Here is a 22237-nt window from a genome sequence, read left to right as displayed (position 1 = left end):
CTTGAGACACGAGTGTTTTGCTACCAACCGTCATATTGCCGATGATACATAAGGCCCGTCTTGTGCCCTATCTTACGATTTGCGAGTCTATTTGTCACGTCTTTGAACCTGTCGTCTTCGTATCTGTCGGCTGCTGTTAGAGGTCGCTTTATTTCGTGATATCGTGCGAATATGCTTCTTATCTCGCGGATATTCAGTGTTAATACCCATAGACTAGATCTACCACACCCTTAATTGCCACCCTCACCTATTTCCTACATCAATCACCGTACCATTTGAAGATATATGAAGAATATAGTCGTTCCGTAAGACTCCTATTTTACCCCCTTCATTACTTAGGAAGTCCGGAGGGAGGATGTTGCTGCTTAATGGATTTAATATGCGGCCATTTTGAGGATTATCAAGGGCAGGTAAGATCTTGCCCCCTTTATTGGTAGTTTCTGCGAAGATGAGTGTCTTGATTCGCATAGTAGGTATTTGAAGTTGGTAGGTGTGTAGGAAGGCGCGATTTGGAAAGGAGTGATTCGCATGCCGTGTGTTCCAGCCAGGAGGAGATACGCTATATTGTCCTGGCATTTTCCGGCATTATAGGTACTTTATTCTGTTTTCATAGGCCTAGGTTCATACCGACTTGGTTTTTGGGAGTGACTGGCTCTCGGTGGCCCATCAGTAAGCCATGGCCCCTCAAATAGAGGCGGTTTTGCAGGGACCGTAACAGGAGAGATCTAGAGAGTTCAATCAAGGATGTTGAATAGGGAGTGCTTAGTTAAGAGTGCCGGAATGATGATGCTGGGTTGGGAGTGTTCACTTAGCGTTGAGAAGTAATTAAACCAATACTCTTTCGGACGCATCCCTGCCACCGCTTCAACCTCCCAGCCGATCGCTACATGTACATCGAACAAAAATTGTTGAAAGATCTTTTTACAAACGATCTATGCTATATTTTTTAGGCGGAATTTGCGTAGGTCCTGTCTTCTTGAGAGCTACAAGACTTTTAATATAAATCTGCTAGAACAATAGACCACCGGAAACAGTATGGACATCTACCCTCGCAGCATTCTCTGCATCAAAGCTTGTTACATCACGATATCTGTATTGTTGCGTTGCTTTATTTCTTCTCGCTTTACGAAAGTATGCTTGAATCGTAACTACTGGGTAAATGCGTAGTTTCCAGGAACATTCTTCGTACAATCACGACTTTCAACACGTTCATTAGCCTAGTAGAGGGAACATTCTCATCGTGTTTACATTCTTGAATTAAATGCTGGGAAATGTGACCGAATCCATTCCCGCAATTTAGACCCACGTAGTGCCACAACCTAGCTTTTGATTCCAGTGGAGATTCACTTTGGGTAACCCTGAGAAAGTCCTGAAATTTCATTGGTCACTTTCCCACTCTCTCTACTCATGCCTCAATGAGCGGAATAGGTCTAAGATCGCGGCGAACTACTATGGAACACTATCATAGAATGCACTTACTCGATCAAGGTATATTTGCAAGACCCGAGATGCCTGGTACATACAATTTGATCGCTGATATCGCTTTGAAGCAATGTGAACTCGGGCTTCGTCGGACCCAGCGCCACCTGAATTTGCCGCCACTATACAATCTTTGGGTTAAGACATACAGGCGGCTTCGATAGCGCCAGTCCCGTTCCGAAAGATCTTGTTGGGGTAAGCTCAGATGTGCAAAGTAATGCTCTGCGCAAATGCAGTGAGTCAGCAACGCAAAAAATGCAAAGAGTGCTCAGAAATCCCCCCCACCCCCGGGGGTTTTCGCATCCACCTGGTCCAGCGCAAAACTAATAATTTCCTCTATTGGCTCATAAGGATGACTCGTTTGTTTAAAATATTTGCCCCAGTACTGAATCCTACGAGAAGGCAGAGTTGAACCGGTCTTAGGCAGGCGTGTGCAGCCTGGGTTGACTCCCGAGCAGCAAATTTTCAGCGTTTAATTGTAGTCGATTTTTCGAGCTTATGAATTTGAGAGAATGGTCCCACGTTCTTCTGGATCATACATTATAACCGATGTGTGCAGCATATTATAGAACACGGCCAATACACACCGGTCGTGAAAATCGCTAGCCGCGTTAACCAACATCCGTCTGCCAGCGGCTTTCCCGCGTCACAGATATCCCGCTGGGCTCATCATGTGTAACAACCGCCACCATTTGTTTCCCTTGGATTTAATATATCTGATGGTTCACTGCCACGGGCAAGTCACGTCAACTATCCTGCTAGCTTTTCTCGGTTTTTTTTTCGAATTTAATCTAATTTTTAGGCAATAATAATGGCAATGCCGGGGTGGATTTTTACCGCGAGCGATTCTATTCTATTGCTGACAGTGGAAGGGATCAGCGAGCATTGACCAACCGCGAAACATTGCCTCAAATCTAGCAAATTTTTAGCCCAGGATGGCCAACCAAAAGTCCCACTGATAAGATCCTATCAAACAGCTCGGGTTTAAGGGTAAATAAGGGTGCCAGAATCAATCAAGGTGCGGCGGGACTACTCTGGCACGGCCAAGGCAATAGCTCGCTTGAAGGTCGGCGCGATCTATCATAAACGGTCGGTAGAAATAACATGGAGATTCTGCATCACCCACTAACCTCACAACCCAGGTTAGTTTGCCAAATCCCGGCAAGGTAGAGATGTCGACTTTATTCATGGGAACACTACAGACAGGGATGGTTCTCAAGGGATGGTTACATCAGCAAGGTGTCAAGAGCTATAGTCGTTGCACATACCTGCCATGAAAATACTTCTCTATCAAGAACAGACAATCTAGAGGCGATGTTGTGAGCGTCGGTACAATCACAAGTATGAGAGATCAGGTCCAATCCACAGAAAGACGGTCCAAAGTGCAGACCAAGTCCGATGCAGACCTGTGCGACTGGCTGCCACCTCGTCCTGGCACAAGGAATAGGCCAGACTCAATATGTCCAATTGCGTTAGTACAAAAGGCGGGCAAGGTGGAAGAGAAGCTGCTCATGTCTTAGGATTGGGCTGGCTGAGGCGTGTTTTCAATAGAGACGATGTGCTGGGGTCTGGGGGACATATTTTATAATGCTGCGGGCGCGTTGTCGCTCGCGAAGCTGTGATCGAGGGTCCGATCGAGTTGGCCCGTCGAACCGTTTCACGATTGACTGTATGCTAGTTTAATTGGATTAGCAGGTTTCATCTCGTTGAAAAATTATTCTGAAGTCTTATTCCAGGATTTCAACGTCGCTTCAACATTCGTGGCGCAGCTACCAAATAAAAACACCAACAACGCTTCGTGTCAAATTTCAGAAACACGAGCTTCTACCAGTCAAAACAAATTCTGCGTCATCATTTAGCTTGTTCTCAACGATGATAGTTGCTCATTTCGGTAATGATCATTGGACACCCAACATCCATTTTACGGATCAATTGGTATGCAGACTCATCGACCAGTCTATTCTTGATATCATGTTGTTGGAACTTTTTTTCCCCTGCCTCCACTAACATTAATCTCCGCCTACGTGCTATTTTCAAGGTGTTAGTTTGCAAAAAAATCGTATTCTAGAGGCCCGGCAGATAACGCTGATTATTGAAAATATATCTAGCGATCTTTTTCAGTTAATCCCTTTTGCCGGTTCATCTGATTCGCGAGCAAATTTCTGAGGGGCCCACAGCGGGTTCCGACATAACTATAAATATTCTTCTCAAAGAGCTTAGTAGGCTGAACTGTAGCAACCAATCGGAGTTATGAACAAGTCTGAATTGCTGTTTTGCCCGTGACACGCAATTTATATGGGTACTGAATATTCCTTGGGCGCACTAGCTTCTGCTCAAACCTTGTGTAATGACGTCACGCCGATGAACATCCTTGCAACATATTTTAAACAGGCTAGCCAGTTCACATATGAGCCACGTATATATATGGGAGCTTTCGCCCTGGATTCCAAAGGCGTAACAATAACATAGTACAGGCAGATTTCAGTTTTGGGGTTCATTCACTCCTTGATCTTCCATCCATTCCTGGTCATCCCTTTAGACCGTCCAACCTAACCTCATGCTCGACACAACTTCCACATATACAAAAGAAACCAGCGAGGGAAAGCCGTATATCAAGCAAGTGGAAAAGAACAATGAGATTGTGGTGGTTGCTGAGAAGAGTTACATCACCAGCGAGCGGCTCCCAGCAGTCTCTCTCGCTAACACCATAGAAAGCCCCGGTATTGCGCGAGCTAACACGGCGGTATCTGAAGAAAAACCCGACGGTGACCTTGAATGGGCCAGAAAATGTGACGGTTATGTATGTATTTGAGCTATGAGTCTCCAAGGTTTGTCATCCAATCATTGATGCTGATGATGTATAGTCGCCCCTTCAGCAGCACATCCTCTTCTGGGATCGCGATGGTGACGGAATGATCTACCCTTGGGATACCTACATTGGGTTTCGGGAACTAGGGTGCAACATCTTATTTTCAATGATTGCGACTTTCATAATCAACGTCAACTTCTCCTATCCAACACGCCTAGCATACTCGTGGTTGCCTGACCCATGGTTCCGTGTTTATATTACAAGCATCCATAAAGCTAAGGTAAGTACCTCAGAAACCGCGGCAAACTAAACGTAATGATGGAGCTAATTCTATATCAGCATGGCTCAGACAGTGGCGTCTACGATCCAGAGGGCCGTTTCGTACCGCAACTCTTCGAGAATTTGTTTTCGAAGAGGGACAAAGATAGGGATGGAGCTTTGACGCTTCGGGAGCTTTTCCAGCTAATGCACGGCCATAGATGCGCCGCAGATCCTTTTGGGGTAAGTTTCGTTATGTGTGGTGACTTTTGGAATTCAACGCTAAGAATTTTCCAGTGGTTTGCAGCTTTGTTTGAGTGGGGGACAACTTGGCTTTTGGTTCAAAAGGACAGTAACGTGCAGAAAGAGGATCTACGAGCTGTATATGATGTAAGGCAACCTGCTTGGACTGCGGAGTATATGATTCGGCTAACAGTGCCAGGGTTCCTTGTTCTGGAAAATAAGGGAAGCTAGAAAGACCCCAGCAGGCTGGACGCAGGGCTGGGGATTGGGAGGTGATGGATTTATCGGAGGAAAGCAGTTGCTTTAGTAATTGCTGGTGAACCTAGGACATGTTCGGCATAGATATCTATTTAACGGGGAATAACAGCCTAATCCTAAGCCGGACCCTGAAAAAGAAAAAATGCAAACAAAGTCAGCGCGAGGTTATCCGCGTTGATGGAAGAGTCAGGTGCATGGCCAAAGCTCTCCTCTCGTGGCTTCTATCGACACGGCATACTTTTATCTACATTATCTGAAAGAGCTGGAGTCATGTCCTAATCTTTCAAAGCTTCAAGAACATACTGTACAATAGTATAGCTCAAATCCTCAAGGATATGATTACCACATTGCTGACAAAATCAAGAACAGTAATGAAATCCTCAATGTCAACTTCTGAGATTGATGGCGAGCTGTGATAATGGAACAGGATGCTCTCACATAAACAAATCAGGTGGCGGAGCATTGTGACATTCTCATGGGGCATCTACTGGGGGATTGGTGGACTTCTGGCAGACCGGCACTCAGTACCAATATCCGTGTGGCCACCTATTCAAGTGCGAGATATAAAATTCAATGACTCACGATGAATAGATACTCTGCATCGTAAGGACTGGTCAAATAAGAAACCACGACAAAAACCAAACAGCGGCAGCCTCGGGTTCCATAATTCTTATTGTCACCTTATCTCAAAATCTTGTTCATACTGCTCTGGCGTGAGACTTGAACAGATCACAAATCAAAACGAACCATTAAAGTTAACCCGAGGTATCGGGCCAAGTTGAATCAACTTGTTCTTGTTGTATATAAAGCCTCATGTTTCCTTACTTATAAATCTCTGGATTACAACACACATCACAGCGTGCTTTGTAGCTATTATATTGATATTCCTCTTCTTACCCCATTAGAATATGTTATTTTATCAAATCATAGTTGATGATAAAAGTCTACTTCAGTGGGCAACCCACAAAGGAAGAAAAAAGGGATGCTCTGATGATATCACACACTCAACGATCAGCTTACCTGCTGAGATATGTACTTTCAGACGGAAGTAAAACGGTTAGTATCAGCACTTGCTAAAAGAGTATGGACTAGTATGCATTCAGGACGAATGAGATCAAGCGGAACCAATTCAGGATAAAAGGATTGATTGATTGATTGAGGTCCCGAGATCGGTTAAGCGACCTCAGGGGCTTTTATAATCGATCTATGGCGTGTTATGACACCATTCTTCCGATCTCGTACGAATAGTTACAAAGGGTGAATGATGAATAAGCCTATCCAGAGGGGTCCTAGTGGTAAATTACCCCTCCATGCGCTGACAGAAGGGAACAGCTGTTTAGCGATAATCCATTGCTACGTACCAGACCTTACCGATTGATCCATCGTCGACAAATAGTAGTGGAGAGGATATTATGTCAGTGGTAAATTACCACTGGAGCTCGATTTGGACAGAATCCACAAGAGAGGGGCTTACTAAGAAGCAAGCCCTGAGGTTCTGTCGGTAAAGGTGGAAAGGAATCTGACTAGCGCAATTTGATTCATTCAAGACCTATGTCGGTGTTCCGTATTGTGTAATGTATGGGTCATTTCTGCCGCGAACTCGTTCACGATATCTGTAAAGTTGTCTTCAAAACCAAGACGGTGACTCCGTACCAAACATAATCAAGGTGTCAGAACAGGCTAATACAGTACGGCATAGTATGCAATGAATGGGGATATCTTTTCAGAAGGGGAACCAATCAGTAGAATTGACATATAGGATTGATTGATTGAGATCAAAAGAATGGCAGGTAGAGGGTATGTTAAATACCCATCTGCAGAATTGGCTCATAGTCGATATGTGGATGGAACTAATTTCTCCATGTCTCGTAGGACCCATGGGATACTCGAGAGTGACTTTGTGTTGTCTCGGAGCCCCAAAAGTATATACAAAAGGCAAAGGAAAGCGGCGTAAAGAAGAAACCAATAGGAGACAGCTGTAAGTAACTGCTCCACTATTGTCGACAGATTCACATCTCAAAAAAAAAATCTGTAGATGCGACTTACTTTCGAATTTCAGACTTTGTCTCATTTTCAAGAGAGTTATACTTCACAGCGTGAAGCCATGATTAGTGCTAAGCTCATGTCGCACTTTTAATTTGCGCTTCCTCCGGTAGTTGCCCTCACTATAGTTGATATAGGGGATATGCACCCAGTATGGAGAATTTTGTATCGCAGAGCAGCCGATGCGACCTATATCCTTGCTCGTCGGTCATACATGTGTTGTGTCTGGCGATTTCCTCCCCAATCTGACAGTATTTGTCATTGTAAACGAGGACTGGAAGAATTTAGCTGTAATTCCTCCATTGGGGCCTGTAGTGACGTACCTGAACACCCTATGTCGATAAATTCTACATTGACAGAATGAATCGTATTATTGTCGCGCGATTGCACACACAAACCGAGCTGGCTGCCATAGATACCTTCTTCGCCTAAACTTTTGCCATAGCAATGGCAACTATCCCAAAGACGAAGTTGCGCATATCGGTGGTTCGGGATGTTATTTCCAACAGTGCTTTCCAGAATGAGTAGCTGGAAAAAAAGAGAAAATGGGAAATACATGTTGAGGATTTCCTGTTAAAAAGATTTCAGTCAATAGGAATTTTCAATCGGAACCTTCAAATTCTCAGGGCATTCAGCCCTCAAATATAGATCGAGCAGACCAAGAGGCTTGCCACATTATAACATGCATATTTCAACGCGCATAGAATGGATGGAGGGAGTTGGTCGTTCAAAGCCAGTACAATCTGGTCATCAAGGATGAGGTTTTCTCAATACAACAAACAGGCGTTGGTAGTATTCGATGAGTCACAGTTTTGATTGCGAAAATATCGGTCAATCAATTTAATAGTTGAGAGTTTGGTGAATTAGAGCTGTGACCGATCTTTGGTCTACCGTTGGAATCCTGGGCCCCACCATGGATGCATCATGTTTAACCTGTCATGACTGAATTATCAACGACGCAAGAATCAACTGCCTTGAATATGATCCTGGCTCACGAATACAAAATTTGAAGTAATTTACTTCTACACATGTTTTTGATAAGTTTATAAAGGAGAGATTGACAGCCCCCTCATCCGCCAAATAAAAAGTAACTTTTCATCATGGCCGGTATGGATATCACAAATGACGTCCGAGTCGGCCAAGGCATGGAAGAAGGCCAGCTGTCTGAATTCAAGTTGGATCAAACGCTTGAGTGCGACAGTCCCATCGGCATTGGCCGAAACCCCGAGTAGAACCCCCTAGTGGTAGGTAGCGAGGCCGCGATGCCTTCTCAGATGTTTTGAATACTTTGGCTGATAATTTTTCTTCTACTCGCAGTAGGAAACATACGAGCGAGTCATGTCGGTGAACGAACCTTATCAGCGCGTTATGAGGGACTTGACAGATCTTGAGCGGGAAGATCCAAATTTAGCCTTCCAAGGAGCGCGAATTTTGGGTCTCTACCGACGTCTTTGCAGGTCATGCGTGTCCAAGCACCTCGATGGCGAGAGCCTCGAAAGGGACAACCAAACATTGCGAGAGGCTAACATGCATCTGAACGACGAAAGAGATGGACTTCAACTCCACCGTGACGAGCAGCAGTCTCGATTGCTTCTCTTGGACCGAGATTTGGAATTGTCTCGACAGCGATTGATCAGCATTCTTAACGACTGGAGCCAGTACTCTCGCGGGGAGCTGACTGGTCTGGCGGGTCTTGAGTAATTTTTCGGGCTTTCGGGCATACTTTTGGAATCGCCACTCAAACGAGACTGGTGATGTTCATTAGGTACAGGTGGAACATAGTTCTGGTTCCGAGCCAGCGAAGAATCGCTACCTCCAAATAGGTCTACTGGAACATATCTCAAACTACTAGACACTCGCTACTCGGGTATGTAGCTAAAGCATTTCATCTCTTTCTGTACAACGCTGCCAAAGGCCGTCCCCTCGAAAGTAAGTGATTTACTGCAATGTAAAAGTTTTGAGCATACACCAACTGTTCAGGGCACTCATCATACAGTAAGAGAGGAAATCAAATCTTTGCATGAAGCTGAATATGCGAGCTGTGGGTACCAAAAATACCTATTCGTTCTAAGCATTGCCATTTCAAAAATGATTCCTATAAAGCTACGTCCAATTCCTGGGAGCAATTACAGTTCTGGGGAATGCTAATGTGATCCTTCCAACCGATTGTCTCAATAGCTAGGGATAAATGGTATTCCTTATCTGCTCCTAGGATATCTGGTGCTATAACGGGTATTTATTGACAGGCTGGTGCAAGAAAGGAATCGTAGGCAACCAATCTATCGTGGCTTGTAAGCTTGCAATGATGATGCATTTGCCGATGCCTTTATAATCTAAAAAAACTATTTATATGCTTGTTCCCGGATAATTGTCCTATTGTTCCAACTCTTTTTACCTACTCATTTTGAGCTTTACCCAAGCCCCTGAAATCTTGCAGCTTAAGCTTTTGGCAGATTTTCATCCCCACTTCCCCATTTGGCTACACCATGTCTCAGTATACCGATGCATCCAGTATTCTTTTACGCCTAGGAGTCTTTCTCCTCACCACGATTTGGCTACTCGTCGCTGCATTCAATTCCGCCACTGCTCGCTTTGCAGATGTTTTGGGTGGCTAGCCCATTTAATTATCTGCGTTAGGGTCTTGGCAGTCGGGCCAGGAAAGAGTCTCTTTGTGTGTACTGGTCAAGGCGATTTCGAGAATCACTGTAAATAATGCTCCCTTATCTGTTTTGTGCCATGCCGGTGAGATATAGTCACTGAAATTTTGGTCCTGTGATTGACTAATTCTGGCTTCTTGTCAGTTGAAATATTTGGCCCAGAACGAATAGTAAAGATGCAAGATCTAGAACTGGACGTAGTCAAGCCTTGGTAGTTAGGCTCCTCTCATCTAGGAGATAATTTTCCAGATGCTCGATCTAATCCGAAAACGGATGGCGGCTTCTGAGAGGGACAGAAGCAAGGGCCCCAACCAAGCTTTGCCTCGTACCGCGATTGAGATTGAAAGGTGAGGTTGGAAAAAGCAAGTCAGCTAGTTGATAATATATATCTTGATGCTTCGGCGTTTCAGAACATGTAACTTACAATTTGTTACGCTTTTCTAAGAACATTATGCTGTAAGCGGCAAGCGAGCACTAGCGTATATACTAAAAAGATCCAGGGAAGTGTTTTCTTTTGGGGAATTCTAGAATAATTTCTCTGTAAAAAGTGGAAGCCGATTTCGAACCTGAGTGTATAAGCCTGGTACTGCTCGATTTCTAACTACGGTAATCTTAGTTGGCAAAAACGGGACATCCGTCCTTCGTGAGAAGTCCGCGATAAGCTGGGTCATAGTGTGGGCTGGCTTCATCTAGAGTGGCGACGTAGCGATATCGACCTTTTTGTTTACAATGGGCCTTTTTGTAATGAGTCTTCAGATGATCTGGACGCAAAAATGGACGGCGACACTCTGGTACCCAGCATATGTGGTTTCTTTTATTCAAATGGCTGTTCATATGACGCCTCAGGTGCTCTTTCCGATAGAACACCCTTTTGCACCTTGGCTCAGGACAATCAATGGGGATTGAACCCCCCCTTTTCGTAGGTAGACCGCTTGCAAGGGCTATCTTGTTCCTCATGGGCATCAAAAATGCAATCTCCGAATGTATTTTTCGACAGTTGATCATGGCGGAGTTCTGGCCCAGGAGACAGTGGAAAAAAGTCAAACATGGAAGCTTTTCCATCTTCTAAGTCGCTGGAGTCTGCGTCGTTCTTGAGGCTATAGAAATCAACCATGTCAACTTGCGCCCCAGTTGCAGCTTCCAGTTGCTTAAGAGGTTTCGACAATCTGTCCTGGTCAAGAGCTATCACTGGATCCTCGCAGTCAGAGTGTCCTCCGGAGTACCCCAAAAAAGGATCTTCTCTTTCAAGACATTCTTCATTGCAAACAAATGCCGCTCCTTCCAGCGAAGAACAGATGGACATTTTAAATCTGCCCTGGGGGCATAAAAGTATTTCCAAAGGAGTATGAGATGATAGTACAGGGATTTACCCATTTGGCAGAGCTTAAATAGGCAATGTGGGCTTGAAAGTCTCAATTTTTATTGAAGCTTTCAATGTGAAAACGTGTTGCCCAACGGGAATGTAGATTCCCGGGCATGGATAAACAACTCAGGTCAAAGTCGAATAGTCCACGAAGAGCCCTTGTCTGTTTAGCCACTGTATCCTTTATGTTATTAACATCCGTTCATCAGGGAACGTTAAACGGTGAATAGTAAAGGTTCAAGAAACAGCAATCTGTGCATCATGCTTATTCTCGGTTTGGAATTGCCGATTGTGGTCGTCGATCTGCTCAAGTGAGCAGTGGATGATGCTCCCTGAGCGAACTGGAGCAGCAGATGACGCTCCGGGAGCGGCTCCCTGATCAACTCAGGCTGTATTATTGTAGCGTGTGACGGTGTAAAAAGCAAGTGAATTCAACAAATTTTGTACAGTACTGTATATTGCTAACAGTTGAAGTACGACACGACGCTCAAGTTAGATAATCCATCTACTGTAACAAAAGTTTGAAGAGTGGCATGCTGCTTGGCGTGCTTAGCTCTCATTTTAATTTGGGTCATTCACAACATATTGATTCAACGATCGGAAGACATGTCGTGTGCGATATTTTAAACATGTCTCTGTGCTCATCTTCCATTTTGGATTGCCCAATCCTAAATACAAGTATTAAGGAGTTTTGTTTCCCCTGGACTTGTTTGGTGCATGTTCTTGAGTTACTAGGAGTCAAGCTGTGAAAATGTTAAATGCGATATCCAGGCTCCTGGCTTGTTCGCTTGCCCTGGCGTCTTTGCTATTAATCGCATTCATACTTTCAGGCTGCACATCAACTTCATCGCCAGATTATCTTTATTTTATGAAGGTAGGGAGTTTTCAACATCTAAGTTATGTCGCTGACAAGCGAAATATAGATAGATTTGACAGGATTCTCCAAAGACAAACGTCAATCTTTCAGTATAGGGCACCGTAATAAGAAGAACCCTTCCAATATCACCACAGCCGTGATAAACTCGGCAGAGGCGATACAGAACATTTCATCCGAGGTATCTCATGCGGCCGGAACAGCTGCCCAAGCAGAGGATCGAGCGAAAAGGCTAGTTGGCAGCATCGGGCCTGATTTGCCTGGTTTCTATTCAATTGGTATCTTGGGCTACTGCGAAGGAAGCGATTCTAAATTCGAAGATTGCTCTAAGCCCAGCGTTTCTTTCTATCTTGATCTCGCTGGTATATTTCAAAATGTCTCATCAGAAATCACAGACATAATACCGGAACTAGAGAAAAAGGTCTTTAAGGGATACAAAAATGCCTCTCAATGGTCTATCGTGGGTTTCATTGCCGGATTAGCATTAACAGTGGTGTCCATAATCCTGTCCTTCACAAAACTCCGGGTCAGTTTGATCCTCATAGCGCTGGTATAGATGATCCGTCCGCAGACCTTGAAAATTGTTTACTAAATCTCTCAGGTTTCGACTGTTGTAATCACCGGGGCATGCATAACCATGACTGCCATTTATGGGACATTCGCCGCCGCCATAGATGGTGTTTTTAAGCCCTTTGGTGCCTCTGCTAGCCTGGGTCCACGTATGCTTGCCGCCGCGTGGTTATCTGCAGCTTTTTCAATGGGATCTACAATGGCATGGATGATTCTTGCCTTTTGCTGTTGTATTTGAGGATAAGGAAAGCTTATGCCAGGTAGTTTCCTTGCAGTAATGTCACCAGCTTGCGATACCATACACGCAACTTCCCCTTACCCTTCTGATGAAATTAGCTCTGCTCGTATGTATATACATAGCTACCTTATTTGTTTTTGTCTGGTCGTCATTTTCCTTTGAGCCAAGTGGGACCAGGTCGATAGGCAACTGAAGGTTCTTTCAAGATCGCTATATAGGATTTCAGAAAGTGCAGTGAAATTGTGCAACGAGGCTTGATTAGCTTGCGCATTGGGGAGGCGTGTTTTCCACCAGTGGATTTATGGGAAGTGCGTCCTCTAGATAAATATTTCATATCAAAGAAAGCTATATTCAACTCTAGATACAAGACATTGTGCAAGGGAACAAAGGAAGATAGCTTCCTCGCAGTCAGGGGAACCCGTGATCCCTGTTTCGTGTATAAGTCTCATGTATATCTTTGACAGGCCACAAGCTATCTCCAAGGGCATTGTCCGACTCGCCGGTCTGCCTCGACTCATTGATTTACCCGGAAACATATGGTCTGCCCGGACTTGCTGGTAATGAATCATCTACTCGAACTACTCTTCGTTGACCTTGCCAGCTCGTGCTATCTCTTGAGCGAACACACAAACACACACAGAGAGAGAGGCTCGGTGGTCAACACCCGTTCTTTTGTGCAATCGAAAAGGCTCTGATGGTCTTTGAGGGCTGGCGTAACAGGGCTTACGTTGTGGGAGATTTCTGGGTGGGCGTTCCTGAAACCAGAACTGTATCCTAACATCTGGCACACCATAGTGTGAGAACCGCGGTGGCAGAAATGGCCAGAAATGGAACATGCCGAAAATGGAACACGCCAGAAATGGAACATGCCGAAAATGGAAAATGCCAGAAATGGAACATGCCAGAAATGGAACACGGTGGCAGAATTGCTACACTGTGAAGGCTGGAGGCTTGGCAATGGCAAGAGAAGGAATGGCAGGCGGAATACTGAGAGATTCATGAATGGCTGGCTGGTCCGTTCTTCTATGGCCAATGGCAGTCAGTACATAGACGCCAGCCCCCTTTCCCCGGCATAAGAACTCCGCTTTCTATCAAGCCAAACAAAGCTTTTGTCCCATTGTTGGACACAGACCGCGGTTGGGCTGAACTTGGGTACGAAATGCTCAAAGTACCTTTTGACCACTGAGAGATGCATACCCTCTGAATACTCTATCATGAGTCTGCCGGCTAGATATTCAGAATCACGAGCCTGGGTCCCGAATGCTCCTTCTACTGGGCCTGTTTTCCATTCCGTCGTCTTCTGGGGTGTGCCCCCTTTTCATGTACATCTGGCTGTTGGGTTCTCTGGCACCCACACAATTCAATACGTTTCAGACATTCCAATCTGATAAACAGGTTTATTGTCCATAGTGCATAGTACAGCGTGTTGGGTGGTGAGTGCCAATGTACATGTAAAAGCTCATTCGTCGGCTTGACGCTATCCACCTCCTGCACTGCAGGTTTGTGCTAGCTCGCCTGGAGGACTTACCCAATGAAATCAAACCTGAAACTGTGAACCGAGTTTGTGTGACCGAAATATATGATGAATCGCAAAAACAGCACTATACATGCACAAGGATCCATGAATCTGCATGCTGACTGCGGGGTCGACCCGAACCTTGGATGCCTTTCAGCTCGCCACAAGGTTTGCATTTTACTACGGAAACGATCGACGAGAGAGATGAGGGACTTTCCTCAACAAACAATTATTTAAATCACCTGAAATGCTCTACAATCACAGTTATCAATTCCTCATCCAGTCTGAGATTCTACAACCAACCCGAGTTTCATCTCATTATATCGCGGCACAATGAATCCTAGTGAAGATGCAGAGCTGTTTAATGATTCCAATCTTCTTGGTCAAAGCCTGAATTTGCTTCCAGGAGGTACAACCCCTTATCCTTGACCATTAAGCCATCAAGGGTGATCTATGCCCCCCAGATCTTTTGTAGAGGGTCGGCCCAATTGATCGCTCTAACTTGACAGTTCGCTGACTTTTCTGAACTTTGATTATAGAACACGACCCATTCAATCTGGATATCATAGAGGGAGAAAAAAGTACCGTCGTGAAGCCTACAGAGGAAACAAGGAAGGCAACATTCGCGGACGGCAAAGCCTACTTGTTACCCAAGAATGTCCGAGCAAACATCGGGAACCGCAAAACTACCGTGAAATCCCTGATAGTAGAAGCCGGTGATAAGTTAGCACAGACTCTTGATGCCAGCGCTTCGTTAAGTGGGAGCTACGCGGGATTTTCGGCAAGTGCATCCGCCCAGTATAGCTACGCCTCGAGCTTGAGCAACACCAACTACTACGCTCTTCTCAGTGTGGACCATACGTCATTTACCCTGGCACTCGAGGGACACGACGAAACCGATGAAAATATAAACCCGAGTTTTGTCAAAGCCGTGGAACGCCTCCCTGATTGGGATTCAACAGATAAAGTTCATGATCAGTACATGCGGTTTTTTCACAGCTGGGGTACCCACTACATCAAATCATGTACCTTTGGTGCTCGATATCAGTTAAAGATTGAGAATCATGCATCGAAGTCCGAGTCAAAGGAAGAATTCGAGGCCAATGTTAGCGCCGAATACAGCGGCGTGGCTAATGTTAAAGGCGAAGCGAGCTTGAAAACCTCAAACGAGTACAAATCCTACCTCAAGACTCGTCAATTCCAGACCAAGGTGTTTGGTGGAAGCTCCAGCTCAAACATCATTCTTGGCAATGCACCAGACGACCCAGAGAAGTACCAAGAGGCTTTTAAGGGTTGGGCCGACAGCCTCAATGACGCCGTTGCAAGCAATCTAGTCAGCGTGAAGGTCGATAGCATTGGAAATCTTCTAGAAAACAGTTCTTTCCCTGAACACAATGATTTATCTGAGAAGTTAACCAAGGCGCTTGATTTCATGGCTAGCAAGCGACTGGCGGAGGGCTTTTTGAAATTCTCTTTGCCCACAGAGTCAGCTCCTCTCAATTATGCTCGCGGGCTATCAATCCAGGGGGCCCCTGGCATAATCATACGTCAATCATCACAGGGATTCTCAAGATTTGAAATTGACTGCGTTGTTCGACTCAGCCCGCAGACTACCGTCACTGGTATAAGCTGGAGCCCCGTTGATGCATCTTTGCAACCACCTTCGAAAAGCAAAACGGAAATCGGTGTTTTCTATTCGGGTGTAGAAAACACGGAACGCATGAAAAACATTCGTTCGAAGGGGCATACAGTCGAAGGCGACGTGACAATTGATGCGGTAATTCCTCTTTCAATCTTTGCGCCCCCGGGAGCTCTCACTGTTGAGTTGTCCAATCCTACTCAAAGATTGAGCAGCACGGACCTTGATCTTTCCCCACGCGGTCCAAGACTGAATTTAGCTGGGGGTAAATCCGAGCAGAAATACGAAATTCGCTCACTGTTTTTGCCTGGCTCTGGGAACAGTGGAGTTCACATTGGTGCATGCTTTGCAGAGAACTGAGACTTTGGGCGATTTTCATATGGTACTTCCTGGCCCAATACTGTATTACGACCTACTACCTAGGTAGGCAGCTTGAGATATGTAGCAATGGCTTGGTATTATTCAGTTTAGAAAGGAACTTGAAGGAAGCCTTGGAACTGGAGTAAACAGATATACCTAGCCTTGTTGCAATATTCGAAGAAAGCAGGGTATCATGTGTTTTCAGAATGTTGCCAATTTCTAGAATAACATGACTAGTACTTTAGATTGAATGAATGTGACATCTTGGGCCTTATCGGATCGTGGAATCCGGTTTCGTACATGCTTATAACTCATTTTATGCCACTTGTGAATACAAAGATTAGTATAACAGTGAATCACCTTGTGATCTAGCTCATGAGTAAAAGAGCGGACGCACTACGAAACATCGATATGGAATCGCTAGAAACCATCAATCCGTTTACACTGGCACCATGGGAGGCCCGAGTGCAGACTGATGATGAGCCCATTCCCGCGACATCGACAGTGCCAGGCGGGTCAATGCAGATCGCGCTCAGCAGCTCGGCGCGGAATGAGCTGGTCGGCTTTGGGGTGGCCATTGAGAAACAACCACCTCGCTATCGGAAAGTGAGACTGAAGGCCATGTCCGTCACGTTAGGAGTGAGAACACAGCAAAATCCATTTTCCGCGGAGCTAGCGGCAATGGCGCATACACTGAAGACGCTCGTAGGTCTGAAAGATTTTATGATCACACTGATCACGAGCAACAAAGCAGCGGCTCTCACGCTGAAGAACCCTCGACAACAGTCACGGCAGGAATTTGTCTGCCAAATCTACAAGCTGATGAGAAGACTGCAGAAGAATGGAAATCGGGTCAGCGCCCGGTGGATCCCTACAAGTGAAGATAATAATCTACTTGGTGTGGCGAAAGAACAAGCCCGAGCCGCAACACGAGAAGACGCCGTTTTGCAAAAGCAGGTCCCTAGGATGAAATCGACAACTCTGAATATCGTGCGGTCTCAAGCCGCCGCCGGCAGTGAGCTGCTCGAGAACATAGGGAGACACTCCAGACGAGTGGATGCCGCACTACCAGGAAAACACACGCGACAACTGTATGACCGATTATCGTGGAAAGAAGCGAGCGTGCTGGCCCAGCTCCGCACGGGCATGGCAAGACTCAATGGATATCTCTTTCGAATCAATGCCGCCGAGACAGATCAATGTGCATGTGGACAAGCAAGAGAGACTGTGGACCACTTCCTCTTTCGATGTCGGAAGTGGACCGCACACCGGACAGAAATGCTGCAATGTACCCACACTCACCGAAGTAATATATCCTTCTTCCTAGGTGGAAAATCGCCCTCCGATGATCAGAACTGGACGCCCAATCTGGAAGCAGTGCGAGCCTCGATACGGTTTGCCATCGCTACGGGCCGACTTGAGGCCACTTAACCGTGACAACGAACGCAGATAGAATACCTCCCCTTACTAACCCCAACACCTTGTGACAGATAGTAGACGCGCTTCAACTGCCGAGGATAGGATGTTGAACACTTGAAGAAGCGCCTTCAAGCCAGTCTACTAACCAACACTAACCCACAGGGACAAGCTATGAGATTGATAAGCTGAGATGTCAAATCCGGAAGGAAATCCTGTATGGGCTCCAAGGAGACACGACGTATACTCAAACATGCATGTACTGGTAGATTAGCGATAGTTGCCCTTTCGGCTCAGCCGCCGGGCGTTAATGAATTGTGTGTGTGTGTAGGCTCACTGAGTGCTTCGATCAGGCTCAGTGAGCGACCGGCTCGATTACATAACCTCTCCCTATACAATGTCAGCCTACGCCCGTGGTCGGCGTTTGATTGAGCCTTACCTCAGATAATAGAAATTCCTTTAATTTCTGGTTCATAGACAAATTTTTTCCACCGTTGAAGCCATGTGCTTCTGGTCTGACGCTGAACCACGCTTTCCTCATGGGTAAAAATGACCTCGGATATTGCTGCGGCTCAACACTGATCAAAGGGCTATAGACAGAGTGGGAGCCAACCGGGGAACCCACATAGAGATATGAATGGTGGTAGTCGTCTTTAAAGCAAGATCGACGCAGATGACGAAGGTCACATGGAAAAAGTGTCACTCGTCCACGAAGAGGTTCAAGTGTAGGTAAATCCTTGTTACTGGGTTGAAATTGACCAATCCGCCTGGAATTGCACGTTGAGTTATTCCTTGAATCGCAAGCAGCGCTCGCAGATATATTTTGCGCCCCGTAACATGCGCAATTTGTCGAAGCCGTCTCTCGAAACTTTGAAGTCGAGTTGTGATACTCAAATTGTACCTGACAGAAGGCTGATGCGACGAAGAAAGCCAAGGTAGTGAAAGCGGTACACCAGGAGACCTCTGCGAGTTCTATGGCAATAATAAGTAGTAGGTTCTCGACCAATACCAGAACTGTTGGTCCTCCTAGGGCTAGCCGAAGTGCCAAGAAAGAGATAAGCAGAGTGGTGAGATACCAAATTTCCATTCTCATGAACGCAGCTTGGAGTGTGAAAATACAATCGGGAATAAAGTGTTCTTTCAGATGAGTGCCAACGCATCCCTTCGGTATGTGCGGACACTTCGGTCTTCTATAATGTCTTAATACTCATAGTTCTTTAGAACAGGACTGTAATTAAGCAAAGGTGGATTATTATCAATCACATAGGGATTTTGTATGTTTCAATTGCTCCTTTATCGGACCGATAAATCCTGGAGTGATGGAGTGATTAATCCTTTGTTCATCCATCGTTAGCTGTGGGGCAATCAATCATAAGATTTATTGCTACTGAATCCCATTATTTCGCATACAGTATTATGCTTTTAATTTTGATTCTTATTAGCTCACGGCAAGTGAAAGGCATACATATCAAAGTAGGTGTTCAAATCGTCACATGGGGCCAAACTTTCTAAGATAAAGATATCGTTCACGAATACAAAAGTACCATCATAGGGATCACCGTAATCGTTGCTTTGAGCAGCACCACTCAGAAGTAGTCTAGGCAATTCTCACACTTACCATACCATATGTTATCATGTAATACGTGAACCCTCCAGGACGAACGGAGGTGCAATATGTGGGAGACCTTCACACTGGACCCTAGGAGCTCACAACCAAACCTAGACCAATCATTTCCTTTAAGGGTATGTGATACATGTAATTCCTTCATCACAATGAGATGCTTATTTTCCCTAGACAGATGTCGTTTCAAGAGAGGTATCCAACGATAGGATCAATATTGATGACACATGCTCATGAGTATTGGGGTTTCGTGAGAGGAACATTGATGGATTTATTTTGACAACAGCTCTAGAATTGAGCACAAACCTACTTGCTTATTTTCAATTCTGTAAAATATAGCGTTTACTTCTTTGCATATTGACGAGGTGCTTATCACTTGAAATATTGACAAGTTTCGAATAGCCGGCACAAGACATCTGTGTCAAAAAATTGCCTAATAACGCAGTTATATGCAGAGCTACAAAGAAAGTGGGCATCTTCACTATGAACTTTATTTTATCACGTCCATAAAATTGATCCAAAATTTGATAATCTAGACAGGGGGAATCTACGAGCTTGGTATCGGCGGAATAGTTAGCAGCACAGCTATTCCGCAACTTGATCGCTTGAAAGTATTGCGCCTTTAGGTCTTTCGTCCCAAACTTCGCCCTGTGAAGATCCACATGCTGCACATCTAGCTGATCAGTCTCGTCCTCCCATCACGACGTTCTTTACGTAGACGTGCTGCAAGGGCCGCATGGGAGTCGGGAGGGGCTGATCCCTCCATGAGGGCCTTTTTCAACGCAACTTGATGATTACGGCAAGCCTGACGCGTTCTTGGCCTATGACAAGCAGAAAACAAGAACACCATTCCAGCCAGTTTATCCAAGGACGCTCCTCCTTTCAGAAAGAGCCAGCGGAATTTTCCAAAGTCGCCTTGCTCGTATGCGTCGCAACAGAGCCCATCGACTCCACCGTGAACCTCTCGAAAAGAAGCACCGTGACCAATCATGAGAGTCAAGAGCATTTTGTAGTTGCGAGAACGAGCTGCACGCTCAACCATGCCGCCACAAGGATGCTTCGAAGATACTTTCAGCTGCACTAAATCATCCATCTTTGGGACGAGACCATTCTCTCGATAAGCGTGGGATAAGATATGGCCCCGTGAAATGTAATGGCATCTGTCGAATTGACCATACACGGGCGGTAGTTCCGAGGTATCATTTCTCAATGCGTGAATATCTTCCAAAATAGTTATAAGAGTCGGGGCCCGGAATATTTTCCATGTCTTGAGGCAAAGCGCACCGAAACGCAAGTAATCAAGAAAGTCAAGGTTCATCGCGATCAATTCCAAGATCTCCGTCGGTAGTTCATTGAAGTGTACCCTCCTCTTTTCTGCATGGCCCATAACGAGGTTCGTATATGATATGCCGTAGTATCGACGAATGGAGGTGGTCACACCTTAGCTAAATATTGTAGTATGGGAGACACTCGGTTATCACGGAATTGCTCGCTGACTATTACTCCAGATTGTCGTGGGGTAACGCGTGCTAGAAGTAGCAACTTCAGCAATCTGAAATTGGCGAGTGACTTGTTCTAGAATGCACCTCGGAAGAATCCTCGGATAATTATCTGGTCACTTTCTGGAACAAGGTTGATAGCGAAATAGGGACAACGTGGTACCAGGGAAAGCGGTCAGCATGGCTTGATATGTTATGTAAACGGCGGACCTGTGAATTACCGCATCCGGTTAGTTTTGCCTTTTTGGGTTTAGCTCCCCAATACACTGTCCTGTAACGTCTCTTCACATCGCCCCGACATAAAAGACCGGACCTGCCCTCTCGTCCCCTCTCCTTCTTTTCCCTCCCCTCAACTCCTCTATCCTGCACTCATCGCCGCCCCCTTTCTTGCCTATCGCCCCCACAGACCACTGCGCCTTGGCTTTCAGCCCGACGCACTGCCCCCTTCATTTTACCGGAGATGCCGCTCAATCCGATCCGCAGCTCAATTTCGCTCGTTGAGCTGGCATTGGCAGTCGCACAGGGGCAAGCCCAATGAGATGATCCGGGCAGCAGCAGCATCGTGTGACTTTGGGTAGAAACTGCTACTGTCTCCCCAATGAAGTGACTGTGCACCTAGCTACAACTGCCCTCCCTTGCCTGTGCACCTCGTTCATCTCTGATTCCGCCGGCCTCCACGTCCGCCAAGTATCAGTACGTCCTCGACACGGCATGCCCTGGCCCGTCCACTCCAATTACGTTTACATTGCACCGCACCATTGTCATGGAATACCTCTTAGTTGCCAGGTCGCCAAGAACGTGGCGCTCACATGTCGTTATTGACAATTTTCTCCAATGCCTCCCCACCCGGTCAGTAAATATACGACTGCACGGCTCGGTGACATAGGCCAATGGCAAAAATGCCGCACGCGCCCCTGATGTCGGTCAATGATGAATTTTTTGCCCAATTCCAGACTGCGACCACAAAACCATAGCACGACCCCCACCGTCACATGTCGAATAGCCAAGAAGATTATAACCGGCCGATGACTAACATAGGCATGTGCTACGCAAGCGCCATCGGTGCAAGTTACCAAGAATAGTTGCGGGTGAACTGCAGGTCACTATGGGCTATGAATGGGCTATGAAACCGATGTAGCTTCGTGCCCTTACGATAAAATGGACTGGATTACAGGAGCTGGTTAGAATCCTCTGCCATCAATTTGGTAGAAACTGGCAATTATTGGGATTATGATGGCTGGACCTATCCAATATAGCAAAGATCTTGGGAGTGCAAGTTGTCACTAATCAAAAATGGGTCTTTGACAGTCTCTCAAGGTTTCCTGACCTTTCTCATCCAGATTTGGGTACGACCTCAGGTTACACATATTCGTCCAGAATGCCTTGGCGTTTTC

At 45.7% G+C, this 22237-nt stretch overlaps 4 protein-coding genes across 4 annotated transcripts; 3 read left to right on the top strand and 1 right to left on the bottom strand.

The window, feature by feature from the left end:
• Positions 1–4036: 4036 nt before the first annotated feature.
• N7481_001619 (caleosin family protein) lies at positions 4037–5096 on the top strand (the record flags this gene model as incomplete). The annotated part of the gene is made up of 5 exons (XM_057260838.1): positions 4037–4279; positions 4344–4568; positions 4628–4789; positions 4844–4936; positions 4989–5096. 5 exons carry the CDS (start codon positions 4037–4039, stop codon positions 5094–5096), a joined length of 831 nt encoding a protein of 276 aa, XP_057128670.1.
• A 3332-nt stretch (positions 5097–8428) lies between these two features.
• N7481_001618 (uncharacterized protein) lies at positions 8429–8791 on the top strand (the record flags this gene model as incomplete). Its single annotated transcript, XM_057260837.1, has 1 exon — positions 8429–8791. One exon carries the CDS (start codon positions 8429–8431, stop codon positions 8789–8791), a length of 363 nt encoding a protein of 120 aa, XP_057128669.1.
• A 5850-nt stretch (positions 8792–14641) lies between these two features.
• Positions 14642–16307, top strand: N7481_001617 (uncharacterized protein; the record flags this gene model as incomplete). The annotated part of the gene is made up of 2 exons (XM_057260836.1): positions 14642–14717; positions 14848–16307. The coding sequence occupies 2 exons, from the start codon at positions 14642–14644 to the stop codon at positions 16305–16307; spliced, it is 1536 nt and encodes a 511-aa protein (XP_057128668.1).
• A 3710-nt stretch (positions 16308–20017) lies between these two features.
• N7481_001616 (uncharacterized protein) lies at positions 20018–20731 on the bottom strand (the record flags this gene model as incomplete). Its single annotated transcript, XM_057260835.1, has 1 exon — positions 20018–20731. The coding sequence occupies one exon, from the start codon at positions 20729–20731 to the stop codon at positions 20018–20020; it is 714 nt and encodes a 237-aa protein (XP_057128667.1).
• Positions 20732–22237: the final 1506 nt, after the last annotated feature.

Source organism: Penicillium waksmanii, assembly GCF_028829765.1.
Source record: "Penicillium waksmanii strain IBT 27052 chromosome Unknown utg000001l:1.0-4852451.0:1.0-4856178.0, whole genome shotgun sequence".
Taxonomy (NCBI): Eukaryota; Fungi; Ascomycota; class Eurotiomycetes; order Eurotiales; family Aspergillaceae; genus Penicillium; species Penicillium waksmanii.
The sequence above is the reverse complement of the archived record's forward strand: the minus strand, read 5'-3'. Positions and strand labels throughout refer to the sequence as shown.